Genomic DNA, 16440 nt, shown 5'->3' on the forward strand with positions numbered 1-16440 from the left:
AAACATGCACACACTATGACAGAAGTGATGGAATTAAAATCTGTATTTATATCGGAGTGTGTGTGCGTGGATTTGTGCCTGTGTAGCTTAGATCGGTAGATGATCAAAACTCCATGACGGGCTTGGTGTAAGATGATTTAATTCCTTATTGACCCCTGTGTGACACTCAAACTAGAGTTAGGATTCACCCTTATAAATGTTGGGGATTATATAAGAAGCACTTTTGTTTTTTTGACCATCCATTCACCCGTCACTCATGCACTACCGTCACCCTTTGTCCATTTATCCCTCACTCCTCGGTTTGCTCTGACCATGCCCTCATATATTCCAGCGTTGTTGGGGCTTCATGGGTAATATCTACAGTCAGTACACACACACACTCAAAGCGCAGGGTGCAGAGGGAGATATTCTGGGCTGGCAGTGCTGGCAGAGCAGGAGATAGAGAAGTGCTTACACTGCACTGAGGGGGTGATGGGGGACATCAAAGGCTTGCTGTATAAATGAATATTAAAATTCAGCAGCAGCACCCCTCCTGTGTGTGATTAGCCAAGACTGGGAAAGAAAGAAAAACATGGAGACAGGGAGAGAGAGGGAAGTTAGACAGGAAGAGAAAGAGAATGATGGGGAATGTGGAGAGTATAGGAAGTCAGAGAGTGAATCTGGGATGATTAATGCTGTTTCACAAAGCTGCTTGTGGAGTGCTGTGTGCGAATTATCATAATCATCGACAGCAGTGTAAGTGGCGGAACTGTGAGTCATTTCAACTCTCTCCCAGCACACATCACACAGCCACGGCCTGTCCGTATGATCCGCGCAATAGCCGCTTGGCAACTGGCATCATTTTTCATTGCATAATTTGATGGAGCTGTGGCAAATTCTGTGCTTCTTGTTGCTTGATTGTGCTCGTACCAAACACATCAGCGTTCTTGTGCTTTGATTTTTTTTACACAAACGCCTGAGCCAAAGAGTTTTGTTCCAAAATGACACCCACCAGTTGTCAAAAAAAAGCAATACTTACTCCTACAACCAAACTTTAAAAAGACAGCACAATAAATGATGGAATGTGATTCAAGTTGAGTTCTGCTTTCTCACAAAATATATCTGACAATAATTTCTATGTACATTTTCAATGCTCAAATGCAGGCGTATCCATAACACAAAAGGCTTGGAGTGCATCATACATGCTATTGTCTGCAGTAATGCTGGTCTAAGCCAATAGGCTGTCTGAGTTACCGGTTATGGGATTGCATGGAGGTCAGTTCAGAACGCGTTGATCCTCTTGCACTCTAGCCATGAACTCAAGCAGTAACATGCAGGCTGCATACTGCTACACAGATTTAGCAACAGAGACACAACGAAAGCAGCAGGGAAAGCCTTAAGATGCTGTCTATCTTCCATCAGTGCATGAAAGAAGCGCATACAAGAGTGTAAATGTCAAAACAAAAGCTGCTCTATGAGACGGTCAGAGGAGAAGGAAGAGGAAAAGGGAAGTAAGGGAGTAAGCGGGTAAGCGAGTGGGGTAATTTCTGTGGGATGCGAATGAGTGGTAAAGGATAAAGTGTGGAGGCGGAAGGAAGAACACAGAGGAGGAAGAGGAGGAGGTGTTTAGCATGCAGAGTGTACTGCGTGACACAAGGGCAGGTGATGGAACGTGAATGTTAAAACAGGGAGAGAGAAGGCAGGCAGAAAGGCAGAGGGAGGGAGAGTGATGAAGTGAGAGAAGAAGGGAGGGATGAGAAGAATGTGGAGGAGGTGATGAATGTAGGAGAGGATAGAGCGCTGAGAAGACGATGAAGGAAGTGGGAAGCTCTGAAATGCTACACAGTGTGGTATGAAGTTGCGTTAACTATGGCTGTAAAATACGAACTCTCGGGAACTCAATTAGCATGGGAAAGTGTCAAATAGCTACATGAGTAAGTTTCACTGACTTCCGTGGGAGGAGGATGATGATGATACTGATGATGATGGATGGTGTAGGAGCTATATCAAGTAAAGCAATATGCAGATTTATCGTATGTTGTGTTAAAGTATAATTCTTATACATTTTATACATCTTTTTCTCTTATCTGAAATACTGTGTTCTGGGCACAAGCTGTGTTAAAGAAGTGGACGTAGCTGCTGTGACATCACCCATTGGTTTGTAGACCCATTTGATTTTGAAGCCTCGAAATTGGCATTTTGGCCACCACCATCTGGTTTTTTTTTTTGGTTTGTTTTTTTGGAGCCAGAAGTGACGATACTTGGAGGGGGAGCCTTTTGTTCATTTTTAGTTTAGGTTCCAGCTGATGCTGGAAAGTGCTGTTTGTTGTGCAATATGAAATAAATGTAGGTCAGATCATGTAATCAGTACTGATAAATTTCTATCACGTCCCATCCCTAATGAGAGGGCGGAGCTGTGGGAGAGCGAGAGTAGAAGGTAACACCACCATGGTACTGATTTATAAATCAAGATAACCATGTTTTAAGGCATAACCTGCTTTATCGCCTATTTTACTTTGAATAGGACCATAATTTACTGAATGAACACTGTTCTGTATTGAAGAAGAAGATGTAAAACTAGTGATTGAGACCATAAACTCGCTAGAAAAATGTTTACTGAGGTAACTAGAAAAGCACTCGGAGAGCGCAGACCTCCGCCAAGCAGCTCAGATTTCCCGCCATTTTATTATTTTATCCACTTCGCTTCAACCGATCACCACCAAAATTTTATCATCATTTTATCATCTGTTTCCCATTCCCATAACTTTTTGAGTTATTTTGCAGACAAACAAACAGACAGACAAACAGACCAACACCAGCGAAAACATAACCTCCTTGGCGGAGATAATACATCGTCTTTTTGCAACCAGTAGAGTCGCCCCCTGCAGGCCATTAGAAAGAATGCATATATAAGGCACTTCCACATAGCTTCAGTCTCCAGACCCGAAGATAACCCATTGGTTGTAGGAAACTGAGTATTGGATTATTGTTGTTGCTAATGCTAATGTTGTTGTAGCAACATGTTGCTGCCTTTAAGGTGCTTCTTGTTATAGCCAATGGCTCTTTGGTGGAGTTAATCAGTCTGTGTTGCAGGACCAAAAGAATGAATGGATTTTGAAACATTTCATTTTTCACAGAAATTTTCTAAAATATAGATACCAGCTTCTCAATATGTGTAGTGCTCAAAATTACAAAAAATGATTTAACTGACTTAACACAGGCTCTGACTCAACTGTGGTAAATTTTGGCAAACAGAAAAGAGTGCCACTACAGTGGATTAATAGAGAGACAGATTGGCTGCTCTGGGGTATGTTGTGAATTAAAGGATCAGTAACATATTGTCTGACTTACATCTCTTTAGTGGCATCTTGCCATAACAGTTTCCAATGTCTCCACCCCTGTGCAATGGAGGTGAATGAAAAATACATCTAAAAACATATCAACAGTGACATCTTTTGACAGAAACGTCTCTGTTAGTCTTGATAATCCAAATATGAACAGTTTCCATTTAAAACAATTTCCTACCAAAGAAATAGTCACATGAAAAGTGTTCACTGTGATGTTTATGGGTTTTTTGGACCACCATTTAAAATTGAAAAATTGTGTAGAAGATGTAAACTGTGATATGAAACAGAAGGTTCCTGCATACCACTGTTTGGGTTTGGGGTTTTTTTTGCAATCAGGGTGAACCAACCCTTTAAAATATGTTGAGCTATGAAACACATTTCAGCACTACACCTGTTAACATAGGTACTGATTGACGAACAACACTGTAGCAATGCCCAAAGGGCGTTTCACATGAACACACATGCACACACACACACACACACACACGCACGCACGCACGCACGCACGCACACACACACACACACACACACATCTGCAGTTCCAGGAGCAGCAACAGGTGCTGCCTACAGCGCCTCTTGCGCTTCAGGGGTTTGATGCACAGATGTGAACACTCAGTCTTCTAGTCACAGTGTGTAACCAAACAGCTTACACACACACACACACACACACACACATACATCATTTTATACCACAAAAGGCTGCATTTTATTTTCTACTTCAGTGTGTCCCCTTTAACTATGCAGCTGCCCCTCTTTCTGCAAACACTGACAGTGAAACAGAAGCATAATGAAACGGTCCATCTCAGGAGATCTCACTTTCCCCTCAACACCTGCACCTCTGCGCCGCCTCCTTCCAGAAGTTGCCCTTGTTTCTGGAGTTTTTCATTAATTCAACAGAGTAGAGCTCGCAGGCAAGTAGATCTTATTTAAGGTAGAGAGCGGTCATTAATGAGAGAGCTCCCTGTTGCTCTACCCACTGGAAGCGGCTTGGATGACCTGAGATGTGCCTGTGAACACACACTCTCACTGTCTCTCTCCCTCACACACCCACACAAACAAGCACAGACAAAGACATGGAGAGAAACTGAATCCGTCTGTGCATTAATTGTATTTGCCCAAGGAAGTGAGAGCGCACCAGAGAGAGTGTTGATAGGCATCTTCAGTTCTTGTCCAGCATTAATGTTCTCCTCTGTGCCATTACCATTAGAGCTGTAAGTGGCTTGGTATTCAGCCACGAGGCCGGAAGTGAAATATGACTCTATCTGTCTGTGCCATTAGTGCTAGACAGGCCGCCAGACAACAGATCTGCACCTATGTACGCTTCCATCTCATCCACACCTGCACAAGTTCAGACTTAAATGCACGCTGGGTATGTATGCAGCAGAGTGCTTTGAATCACAGTTTACAATTTATTCCATTGTGGATCAATTGAGTCATTGAGTCAGTTGCATAACAGTAACTTAGTCACCAGTATGGCAGAGCCCAGTGGAGAGCTGAAGCTGAGTGGGAGACTGCTGAATGATGTGCTGCCCACGCTGTAGGAGGGCAGAGTGGGTGCCTGGGAAGACTCCAGTGTATTGTAAATAGTTAATGCAGGAGTTTTGGCTGATGCCTTGAAATCGCACCATGCCTGTGCCATATTGTTAACCTCCTGCTGTGCAATTAATCACAATGAACTGCAGGAGACAGCTGTTAATGAACGACAGGCTTGGTGGGGGGAAATGGACCGCTGAGCTCAGGGTTAGGGGACATGCAAATGAGCAGCGCTGCGCACTAGGCGCTTATTTCACTGATGGGTGCCTGTTGTTGAGGATGTGTAAGGTAGCGGCCACTGTGCTGCCATAGAGACAGGAAGCCACTTACTGTCACTGGAGCCTTGTGCAGCATTGTAGCTACTGACATTCCCCTGCTTCTGACATTACACAGCTCCCAAACCGTCACTGGACATGATGTACAGTACATCTGAGAATATCTGAGAAGAAATGCTGTTGCCTTATTTTAGAATTACATAACTGTCTATAATGTAGGTGGGGAGTAAACAGCGGAGCAGAGAGGCTAGAAAAAACAGCATCTTTATTCATTGTCTCATTGTTCTAGTGCAATAATAGGGAATTAAAGCCTTGCTTCATGTTGGGGAGAGCACCCAAAATCCTTAGACTTTGGGAGTCATCAGCAGATTAACCCACTATTCTGATCCTAAAAGTTTGATGATGGGGCCACTTCTGCATCAGCATCTGTGTGCCAGCATGTAGGGCCTGAAGCATATTCCTATTTCACCAAACAGAGCATATTCAGGGAGAAAAATAACTTGCTTTTTTTGTGTCTCAAAATGTGTTGCTTCAGTGTGCAGCACATCAAGGCCATCAGAAGATCACCACTCACCCACACATGTCAGACAGCCTACCTGAGCTATCCATCCATCCACCGTCAAGTTTATCAAACGTCATGTAAGACATGGACATATATTTTCACGCATACACCCGGGTCATTATTGCGTTATGCGTGGATGTGGTTTCCATGGAAAGGAAGTTCATCCCCTGTGAAGCAGCCGCAGCTGATATGAATACAGATAGGAGGGAAAGGAAGCTGTCACCCTGTGAGATAATAATCACACTTACCCCATTGTTAAGGTTGACATGGAAGCCGAACCCTGATGAACGATTCCTCCTCACTGCCAATAAAAAAACCACACGTATCTCTCGGACTGGCTGCTGCTGCGTATGAAGGTCTTCTCTCTCTACACGACAGCCTTCAATGTATCACCGTCGGTGCGTCTGCAGGAATTTGATGACAACTGGTCCATTCCCGTCCGCTCGTGTCACCGCGTGAAATCACACATACATGTCGTTCTGCACATGGCACGCAAATCAGAGCTGCTTCTCCTGCTTTGGCGGTGAGGGTTTGGTGATGATGGAGCAGCAGAAGCAGCAGCACCGCTGTGGGAGATTCAGCGCAGAGTCCGATGGAGATCCGACAGGCGCCCTGCTGGTGTCGTGTAAATTACAGATCCTCGCTGGAAGGGTGGAGAAGCCCTGCTGCCTGGACTGGGAAAGACAACCCTCATTTAGCCTCTAGATAACGCACAGCATCACACTGTCCACCCGCGTCTCTCTCTCTCTCTCCCTCCCTCTCTCTCTCTCTCTGTCTCATTACCATAGGCTCACAGGCTACACCCCCACTCTCCCGCCCAGACTACAGCTATTCCACACACTCCGTATCAAGCCCACAGTGCATCTCTATAATAAAGCCGATTTCTGACTACACATGCATCATCATTAATGCCTTTTTTTCCACGGATTCACGTGCTCTCCTGATCACTGCTGGTATGTTATCACTCATTTGCATAGATTAAAAAATCATCCTGCAGTGTCTCCGCTGTAGCTTTATTGATCTGAGCCTATCCACAGACCCCTGTGCGCACCCCGCCCCCCAAAAACCGCTCCACATCTGGCTGATGCATCCGCTTCCCTCCCACTCAGATCACTGTCAGCATTTGAACTGCCTACGTCACGACACCGTCCTCCGCAGTGACGTCACTCGGTGCTCAAGGGACTGATGCCATTTCATGCTTTATTGTTTTATAAGAAGTTTATTGGGGAAGTGGCGTACTCGCCGAAATGCTGAAAAGAAAATGTTAGTGCAAGGCTGTGGTATTGTCCCCTCCCTGAGTTTTCTGAATCTACACGCAGCAGTATTATTATTGGACGATTATGTCCAGTGATCAGGTCGCTTCTCACTTTAATGAAACATAATTTATCTAAAAAACAATCGAATAAAGAACCCAGTGTCAATTAATCAATTGTCATAGCGGCCTGCACATCTGTTTAATTTAAAATGACTGAATTATGCACACTTACATAATAATTTATCAACTGTACACCTTGTTCTCTTTCTTATCATTCTTTTATATCCTTCATATTCTCTTGTCTTGGTCTCTGTGAGCTGTTTTATGTTTTTTAAAATAATATATAGCCTAATTAGACTTAATAAAGTCCTAAAAGGGTCATCTGGGGTCACATCTTATTCTGAACTTCTGGCATGGGAGGGCATAGCTCTTTTAAGGATGGCATCGGTCAATCTAAAAATGACCGTATATCAACATAAGTCCTAGAATATCCAGAGGCTATAAACCAGACATGCTAGAGACTCATGATGATGAATGAATGTAATAATAATGGACACAGCGGGTCACATAACTCACAAAGTAACAGCTGTAACAGTGACAAGACTCATTACAATAACAAATCAAAAAGAAATTATAGGCTTACACCATCAGTCTCGTGTTAGTTGTGTTTGTGATTAGTGTCAGTTATGTCAGTCCTATTGTTTTTTCATCATTCTTATCTAATCATTGACGTAGGCTACCATGTTAGACTCGTACCCTAAAATAGCATCCATTAATGTTATGTTTGCAACATTAGACAGATTAAACGTGTGGATTTGAACATTTTGTCCTGCAAAACAGAAGAGACAGACCAACTGGAGTGAAAATGTCATCTAGAGATAAATCCCGAAGCTGCACCACAGACAATAGATAATGAACAACCTGCCTGCAGCCATGATGATTTTACTGGTGAGTGGGCTTATCTGTGTCACAGCTTCAAGCTCTATATTCAAATTTAACCCATTTGCATGTACAGTACTCCGAATGAAATCACTTAAAGCTTTGGTGTACTGCATTTTTATTCAATCTTGATTTCACTGTCCAATATTATTGATACAGCACAGTGTAGTTTTTGTGCTCTTGGGTGGATTTTCCCTTTAACTATTACGGCTACGTCCCCTTTAAATCGAGCCCAATTACGTCATGGTTTCAATGCGGAAGTATGTACTCAGGAAACTACAGCACCTTCAATTTTGTTTACATGTGTGATGCTACTCGGTAAGTGTTACAGAGTTCGGTTTTTGAGTAAACGGGTTTAACATTTAGTCATACAATATGTGTTGACATGTTCTTCACACAAAACTACAGAGAAAACGATTTAATGTAGTGATAATATCGTTACCGATGTTTGAATTAGCCAGTGTAGCTAGGTGCTTGTTAACGAGGACTGAGCTAGCACTAGTTAGCTCACTGTGCGATCACTGATAAGTTTCGGTTTCCTCGGTAAGTTTCCGTGGGATTACCATTCCTGTCGGGTGATGAGTTGTGAGGTTGCTGGTGGTAGCCACGGACTTCCTGTAATTGCTGACACCAACGTACCAGCTGTATTTAAGGAATTCAGCGGAGTTTGATGCTGAAGCTTTATGAAGAACCGCAGCATGTTTCCCCGCAGCGCTGCACCGAGGGGGCAGGCAGCCTACCGTAACGGCCTGTACCCGCCACCCCCTGTGCCCCGGAGCTACGACTACAACCACCAAAGCTCGGCTGGTGTCAACAGGTGAGGCTGACGGAGACACCAACTGCAGTGTTGTGACACACATCAGCAGCAGCATCAGTAAAACTGTGGTCACTTGTGTGCTTTGTGTCCTGTACAGTAACGTGTGTGTCTGTTTGGCAGCTTCTATGTTCCTGAACTAGACAGGTTGCCTAGATATGAATGGACGCCCAGACCACTATCTCCAGTCCCTCATCTCGTCCCTGCTCCCCACACACCAACTATGACCAATGGGCGCAAGTATGTCATTTCACCATTTATTTATGACTGAATAATCTGTGTGTCATTAATGTAATTTACATGTCTTGTCATGTGTTTCCTTATCATTATGTGTCTTCCAGGAGGCAGAATGATGAATACAGCCCCTATGTTGTGAAGCGCCAACGCCTTGACTCCCCATCTCGCCCATCTATAGGCTCCCCTTTACCTCGGGCTCCTGCCCCTTGTCGTCGTGACCAGGCGGTAGCAGGGTTGTCAAGGTCATCCGTTGGTTTTGAAAGCCGTTTTCCCAGCCCACCTGCTCGTATCCACCCTCAGGTGACTGGGCGGCCAACACCTGCCCAACACCTTGATTCTCCATCCTACCCATCAATAGGCTCCCCTTTACCTCGGGCTCCTGCCCCACGTCGTCCTGACCAGGCGGTAGCAGGGTCGTCAAGATCATCCTTGGGTTTTGATAGCCGTTATCCCAGCCCACCTGCCCGTGTCCACCCTCAGGTGACTGCTGTCCCAGAAAGCTCCAAAAGTCTCCAGTCCTATGCTCAAGACAAGGTACTGTATGTTAAAATGGCCTTAACCTGCAGCTGATTTATACATCAAGCCTGACTGTGTGTGCAGGTGAAGTCAGTGTGCATGTGTTTGTGCCCTCAGTTAAGTGAACAGATGGTGGAGCTGTTTGAGGCGTGCCAGCAGCAAGCTTCTGATCTGCTCCGGAAGGAGATGTGCAGAGTTCAGCTTCAGAGCGACATACAGAGTGTCTTTGCAGGTGTGTGTGTGTGTGTGTGTGTGTGTGTGTGTGTAATATATATTAGCACTCTGCTCTGACTTTTTGTTATGATCCTCGCTCAGTAAGTGTGTGTGTGTGTGTGTCTCACAGTGGCACGACTTTACTTGACTGGATCTTCAATGAATGGGTTGGGCTGCCGAAGCAGTGATGCTGATCTGTGTCTGGTCCTCGATGGAAATGTGAGTATTCTGACTCTGTGCTGTGAAAGTCATCCATAATGTAGATGTGTGTGAGTGTGTGTATGTACAATCATAGATGCTGTGATAGAAAAGAGAAGCTATGTGAATGTCATGAATGTAGGATTTGTTCATAGTCAAGGTTTGATATTTTGAAAGGCCTCAGATCCCTCTTTTGGCACGCTCTATGTCATGAAGCTCTGGTTGTCTCAGGGTTAAGCTAAAACAAGGACCTTGATGTCCTTGAGCCATGGTAATCAGTCTGGAGCAAAGGTTACACAACATTGTTTTGTGTCCTCCCTGGGAGCCTGATTACACATGATTCTGTGTGGTGGTATGGGAAGTACTGTATAAACCTGAGTAAATGTAATGTTACTTTAAGTTCTTGGTATATCTGCGCCCAGGAATACGAGCTGTACTAAGATATTCTCTGATGTTAGAATGGTGTTGTAATCAACTTTAAACACACTTACAAATTTTACTTAATCAAGTTAGGATAACTAAGGCTTATCGAGCTATTCTTTTTTTCTTCGTTCAAGAGCCTGGTTACATGTCCTCATGGGTAATTACATCACAAGTGGACAGTTCAAATCTGTCTGTTCACACCCATCTTTATATCCGCGTGACCATTTGTGATCAGATCTCTCATTCTCTGCTCTATATGCAAATAAACAAGTACATCATTTCCATTTGTAGAGACCAAATGTGTTGTTGTTTCCGACTGATTCAGTGTCGGTGTTAGATAATCAGGACTGTTAAACAGCTGCTGCAGTGTTAGCTCATGCTAACCAGCAGGCGTTGCACAGACCACTCTCTGGGAGGACAGTGGCTCTGGGGCAGCAGCAACAGACAGATAATATTCAGCGATTAGTCAGAGAAGCAAGGACACCAGCTGAGTAAGCTGGCCTTCAGTGTGGCCCAGGACGCGTTAGTGTGCACACAGCTGAAAGAATGTAGCCGCATGTTCCCCAGACCACCTCCGAATGTGGTCTGAGCGATCAGATCTCAAGATGTATTGAGTACCGTACCTAGAGCTGTCCACCTGTGATCTGATCACCCAGGATGCATGTTAATATCAGGTGGAAACAGGGCCTAAGTGAAGATTGACCTGAAGTACAAGTTTTCTGCATCAGATACTCCCTTCCTCTTAAACACCTGCATGTTTTTTGTGTTTCAGAAAAGACCTGAAGCTATTCATGCACTCTCTGTTCTCCAAAGGTTGTTCAAGTTGTTCAAGTCACTGCGTGAGTAATAATAATGATTTAATGTGTGTCTGTAACTTTTGCTGCCTTCTTGGCCAGGTCCCTCTTGAAAAAGAGATTCTTAATCTCAATGAGGCAAACCTGGATAAATAAAGGTTAAATAAAAAAAATAAAATAAAAATAAACCACGTTTTTTAAAATAATTTACAATAATTTATTTTACGCTGTTAACTTAATATTTTACTCAGCTNCTTGAAAAGAGATTCTTAATCTCAATGAGGCAAACCTGGATAAATAAAGGTTAAATAAAAAAAATAAATAAAAATAAACCATGTTTTTTAAAATAATTTACAATAATTTATTTTACGCTGTTAACTTAATATTTTACTCAGCTTTGCTGCATAAAACGAACCAGTTTTACAAGACAAAATAAAAATTTACAGTGGAATTGGTAGTGAATTCTCATAGTGGAATTGTGTTCACAAGTTTATGTTCTCCACAGATTCCACCAGGTGGAGCTATTTACCCAGTGGAGAAAGGAGTTTCAGGTTTACAGGAAAGGAAAGTAAAACAATCCTAAATCTCATGTTTGTTTTGATTCATAGCATATGTGGAGAGAACTCAGCTGATCAGAGCCAAAGTGCCGATCCTCAGGTTCAGACAGAAAGGCAGGTAAGAGCAAAAGAGTAATTTTGGCCTGTTTATTTTCTTCTTTCTTTCTTTTTTTTTTTTTTTAAACTTCATCAAAGTAAGAAAGAAGTGTTGATTCTTCTACTACTCCTTAAGAGGTCAATATCCCAGCAACACTTACTGTGTATAAAAGCATTGGTCTTGCAATAAAGTTGTTCTATATACTACAAAAGTTGCTGGAGTTTCAGCCTCTTAAGACTTCTTTCTCTTTTCCAATGCACATTTGAAGTAGCTCAAGTTGTGCCATAAACCTTCACCCTTCTTTTACTACTCCTCCCCTCTTTAGTGAACTGGAGTTTGATCTGAATGTCAACAACACAGTGGGTATCAGAAACACATTCCTTCTGAGGAGTTATGCCTATGGTGGGTGAGACACTTAAGTCAGCCCCAACTGTGACTGATCATTCTAAGCAGCACATTTGATACTTGAAAGGAAGACGAAAACATTTTGACCCACTCTGTGTTTCTGCGGTTTCTCTCTCAGCTGATCTCAGGGTAAGACCCATGATCCTTGTCATCAAGAAATGGGCACGGCACAATCAAATCAATGATGCCAGCAAAGGAACGTTAAGCAGCTACGCACTCGTGCTGATGGTGCTGCACTACCTCCAGAGTCAGTACAATCACACACACGCACAAATTTATTTATTTATTTTTTTTATTCCTATTTGTACTTTTCACTAATTGTGAATCTCATCTTGAATGTGTTGTTTTCTTTGCAGCTCTGAAGGAACCTGTCCTCCCCTCTCTACAGAGGGACTACCCAGTAAGTGTCTCTTTTTGCAATTTATCACTTTAGTTTTACCTTCTTTTCCAGGTTAAATAGAAGAGGTTCGGCTGTAAACTTAAAGGCTAACTTCACTCATTAGCAACCTGGATCCGATTTTTCCATGTTTTAATATTTAAGTAACCAGAGGGAACAACACTTTTTGAAACTGGTCCAGTTTTGAGAGAGAGGGCTGCAGTGTAACCACTCACGGCATATGTGCATAGTCTGTTTACATCCACTAAAGTGCTTGTTTTTGCCACTGACAGGCTCAGATTATTATTCTAAAGGGGGCTTTCATATTAGTGACCCGGGCCTGGATCTGACTACACTTGACCCCAAAGTTCAGTTCGTTTGATTAGAGTGAACACTATGTGCAGTACTTGAGACCAGTATGCTGTTTCAAGTATGGTTCGTGTGTACTCCAGTACGGTATGCCTCCAGACACAGAAGTGGGATGCTATTTAACACTACCGCAAGAAGTTTTTAATCAGTTATGAAACAGTCTCTGGCTTCACTGCCTGCCTTTGACCTGCAGTTGAAGTTCTGGCGGGAGGCGGAGAGATCTGTGGCCAACAGTAGCGTCCTCTCCTCCGGCCAAGAGCAGAGCTTCGTCTGACTGCTCTGCTGGTCCTCACTGATGATGATCTCCTGGGCAGCAGTGTCTGTCTGTGCCCTGCAGCCCTGTTTTGTACACTTTTACCCAAGACAAATGTCTCTCATAGATGATGACACAAGTGTACAGGGGCATTAAATAACATTACTTATGCTTAAGTGTCTAACAACATTATGGAACAGATCCCTACAAAACGTTTTGTTAAAGGGTAAGATCCTTTTTATTTAACCAGAAACAGCCCCTAAATCACTTTTGCCAAAGCCACTGGACACCATTCAGATGAACAGTATTTTTATTGTGTATAGAGCCAGCATATTTTCACATCTAACTGGGCATTTAGGGTTTATTTTGAGTAGGGTTTGATTTTTTTCATTTGTTTCTGTCATCTTTGAAGTGTGTTTACATGTATAATATTACTGTTGAAGAGGTTAAAAGATACCCTGTAAAGTCAGACAGTATGTTTAACAGGCAAATGATAGGAAATACAAAATTACTGCCTTCTTATCCTCTCTCCAAAAAAACCCATTATTTCTGTATCACTTCATCTTCACCTTCATCCATCACAAAGATTCTGTGTGAATGTGCTCAGTTTTAAGCCTTTGTCCTTTTGTCCTTGATTTTCAGGACTGTTTTTATCCCCTCTTGGACATCAACGTGGTTCCAGAAGGACCCAAACACATCCCCCCCTACAACTCCAAAAACCAGTCCTCTCTGGGAGAGCTCCTCCTGGGCTTTCTCAAATACTATGCCACAGACTTCAGGTATCTCCCAGAGAACATCACATTACTGAGTCTAGTGTTGGCTCCTCTGCCTGCTCACTTTCTCGCTCCCATTCCTCGTCTCCTGCTCCTCCTGCCAACTTCTCCCTCTCCAGCCCCCCATCTCTTCTCTCCTTCCTCTACACCGCATCCTTTTCTCTGGTGTCATGTTTCTGGGTGAGGGGCAGGAGCAGGTGGGACCTTTGGCCTTACACAGCACTAACATGACATGCCATGATCCCTGTGTTTGCAGTATGTGTGTCACCGTGCCATGCCACAGTCGCAAGGTTGAACTAAAACTCACCGCACAAGCATGCACTGATTTTTTTTTTTTTGCATTTCACGGCATCAAACACTCAGTCAGGTCACACATGTTGAGTGATTGTAATTTTAAAAAGCAGATGCATTGACAGTGATAAGCACATTTTTCCGTACCTTCTTGTCAGCCATCTGTTTTAACAGGGTCATGTTAGCGAAGACTGAAATCTATCAAAGTGAACATTTATTCACATTTCCTGTAAACAAAAGTGTCTAATAAGCACTAAATAATTCGCCTGCTTTTGTTTTTTCTGTCTTGCAGGTGGGATAAGCAGGTGATCTCTGTTCGAGAGGCCAAAGCTTTGCCCAAGACCAATACTCTAGCGTGGAGAAACAAATACATATGTGTGGAAGGTAAACATTTCAGTGGACGTAACACGCCAGCATCAATGGAAGAAGTGTCTCTGCTAATGCTACATATCCAGAGAGTTACAGCAATGCCTTGTGTTTCAGAGCCGTTTGAAAGAAATAACGTCGCCAGAGCAGTCCACGAGAAGATCAAGTTTGACTCCATTAAAGCCGAGTTTGCTGAGGTACATGCCAGTCCTGATAACTGTGCTCCCTTTACATTGTCTCTCTTGCTCCAAGTCGCTGCGGGCAAGCCATGAGTTATTCATAATCCTCCTGCTTCTCATCTCTCTGTCTGCGCAGGCATGGCGGATACTACGGGACAGGAAGGACCTGAACTCGATCCTCCCAGTCAGAGCCATCATTAACAAGGAGTTGTCCGGGAGATAAGGAGTTCCTCTAATTAGACGAGCGGATGGGAGTCTTCTACCTCAAGACAGGCCTGTCCTCGGAAACAAAGAGCGACGTTTGGGATAAGCTGAGAGAGGAGCCGTGCTGCCTCTGCACCTCGCAGCCAGAAAGACTCTCAGACTGTGGCAGCATACATATATAATAAAAATACTGCACTCACTTTCACACGCTTTGCAGGTGCTGCCAAATTAAAACTGATGATAAAAGTACAATATTTATGGAGCGACACCAGAGGGCTCTGAAATCGTGACAGAGAGACGCTGCACTGAAGCAGGATAATAACGGTCAGTGTTATTAGAGATGATTATTGCTGCTACACGCCCTCTTTCCCCAATGTGCATAGCGTAACTGGTAAAAGACAAGAAAAAGACAAAATAATACACGCACCCAGCTCACATCTGAAGCAAGCTTAAATGGAAGTAGCCTTGTTTAGGTTTGACTGGTCTCAACCAAGTCCCTCTGATCTCAGTTTTAGTTATATCCACATTGCTAGAGCCATACTGCACAGAGTCAGCTTTGAGGATGATGCCAATAATTTGCTTGTGCCACATATACAGTATGTACAGTCCGTTGTCTTCAGCCTGTCTGGACCAACTTGTTACATCAAAGCCTTTTTTCTATTTTTCTAGGTCAGTGGTGACGCGACTGTGGCTTTAAACACCATAGACTTTTTTTTCTACAGCTGCATTTAATGCTCTCTTATTTTTCATCAGCACCGTCTTTAAGTTTCTGAGCTCCTCTGAAAACCGAGCTTGTCATTACGTGATGTACAAGTCACAGAGATGTTAACTGGAGGGCCGTGAAGAGGCCATCTTATCACTGCTCCTGATGTGTTGTATTGTTTTCTCTAGAGTGCTGCCTATGTGGAATCATTTTAGTTCAGTATCTACTTGATTTATCTGGTCAAAAACTGATGTTATTCACTCCTTTATTGTTCACTTCATGCCCACATTATTTAAAGTATTTACACTTCAGTGTGACTTTGTTTTCTTGTTAGGTTGATATTTTCCTCAGCTCTTGTACATTTTGTACATTACTGACTTTACAATGTTTATTTAAAAAAATAAATCTCTGAAGATGTATGATTGTTTTTACTTTCTATTCTTGAGCTCTGTGTGAGGCCCACTGAAATTAACCCTCTCATGCATGAATTATGATAAGCTCAGTCAGGATTTTTTTACTAAGTGTTTTTATACATCCTTAGGGATGTAAAACAAGGTTTGAAAAAAAAAATTTTTCTATCTTTATTCTATAAAGATATATTTATCTGTCCACTCAAGTGTACTTCATGCATTTTGTACTGTAAAAAACATCAATGTAATAACATGGTAGTTATGTAGGTATAGTTGTAATTTAGTTATACAGTTGTAATATGGTATTATGTTGGAATAGTGGTTCCTCCACTACCCTGTAGGCCTCTCTATTTGAGCTCTATTGATTGACTC

The 16440-nt window shown here is 43.0% G+C and overlaps 2 protein-coding genes across 4 annotated transcripts in view; one reads left to right on the plus strand and one right to left on the minus strand.

Moving 5' to 3' along the window:
• The window catches only part of homer1b (homer scaffold protein 1b), a 30462-nt gene extending 23761 nt beyond the window's left edge, over positions 1 to 6701 (minus strand). The window contains exon 1 of the mRNA XM_050051330.1: positions 5945 to 6701. Coding sequence (XP_049907287.1) covers positions 5945 to 5964 — 20 coding nt within the window. The 5' untranslated portion in view covers positions 5965 to 6701. The remainder of the gene's footprint in view (positions 1 to 5944) is intronic.
• Positions 6702 to 8141: 1440 nt separating this feature from the next.
• tent2 (terminal nucleotidyltransferase 2) lies at positions 8142 to 16080 on the plus strand. Of its 3 annotated transcripts, none has more exons than XM_050051773.1 (15): positions 8142 to 8208; positions 8544 to 8707; positions 8828 to 8944; positions 9046 to 9475; positions 9575 to 9689; positions 9801 to 9889; positions 11064 to 11130; positions 11694 to 11760; positions 12065 to 12141; positions 12263 to 12391; positions 12501 to 12544; positions 13785 to 13921; positions 14499 to 14590; positions 14690 to 14769; positions 14888 to 16080. In XM_050051773.1, the coding sequence occupies exons 2-15, from the start codon at positions 8574 to 8576 to the stop codon at positions 14972 to 14974; spliced, it is 1665 nt and encodes a 554-aa protein (XP_049907730.1). In that variant the 5' UTR covers positions 8142 to 8208; positions 8544 to 8573; the 3' UTR covers positions 14975 to 16080. The 3 variants fall into 3 exon arrangements, with proteins under 3 accessions (XP_049907730.1, XP_049907731.1, XP_049907729.1); XM_050051774.1 differs by having other exon boundaries at positions 8148 to 8707; positions 9046 to 9183; positions 9364 to 9475; XM_050051772.1 differs by having other exon boundaries at positions 8148 to 8707.
• Positions 16081 to 16440: the final 360 nt, after the last annotated feature.

This window comes from Epinephelus moara, chromosome 8 (genome assembly GCF_006386435.1).
Source record: "Epinephelus moara isolate mb chromosome 8, YSFRI_EMoa_1.0, whole genome shotgun sequence".
Lineage (NCBI taxonomy): Eukaryota > Metazoa > Chordata > Actinopteri > Perciformes > Serranidae > Epinephelus > Epinephelus moara.

Excerpts from the sequence above, each read along its gene's own strand:
- tent2 (XM_050051773.1), top strand. The coding sequence starts at position 8,574 with ATGAAGAACCGCAGCATGTTTCCCCGCAGCGCTGCACCGAGGGGGCAG. Across the intron at positions 8,945-9,045 it reads ACTATGACCAATGGGCGCAA|GAGGCAGAATGATGAATACA; the intron begins GTATGTCATTTC and ends TGTGTCTTCCAG. Across the intron at positions 9,476-9,574 it reads AGTCCTATGCTCAAGACAAG|TTAAGTGAACAGATGGTGGA; the intron begins GTACTGTATGTT and ends TTGTGCCCTCAG.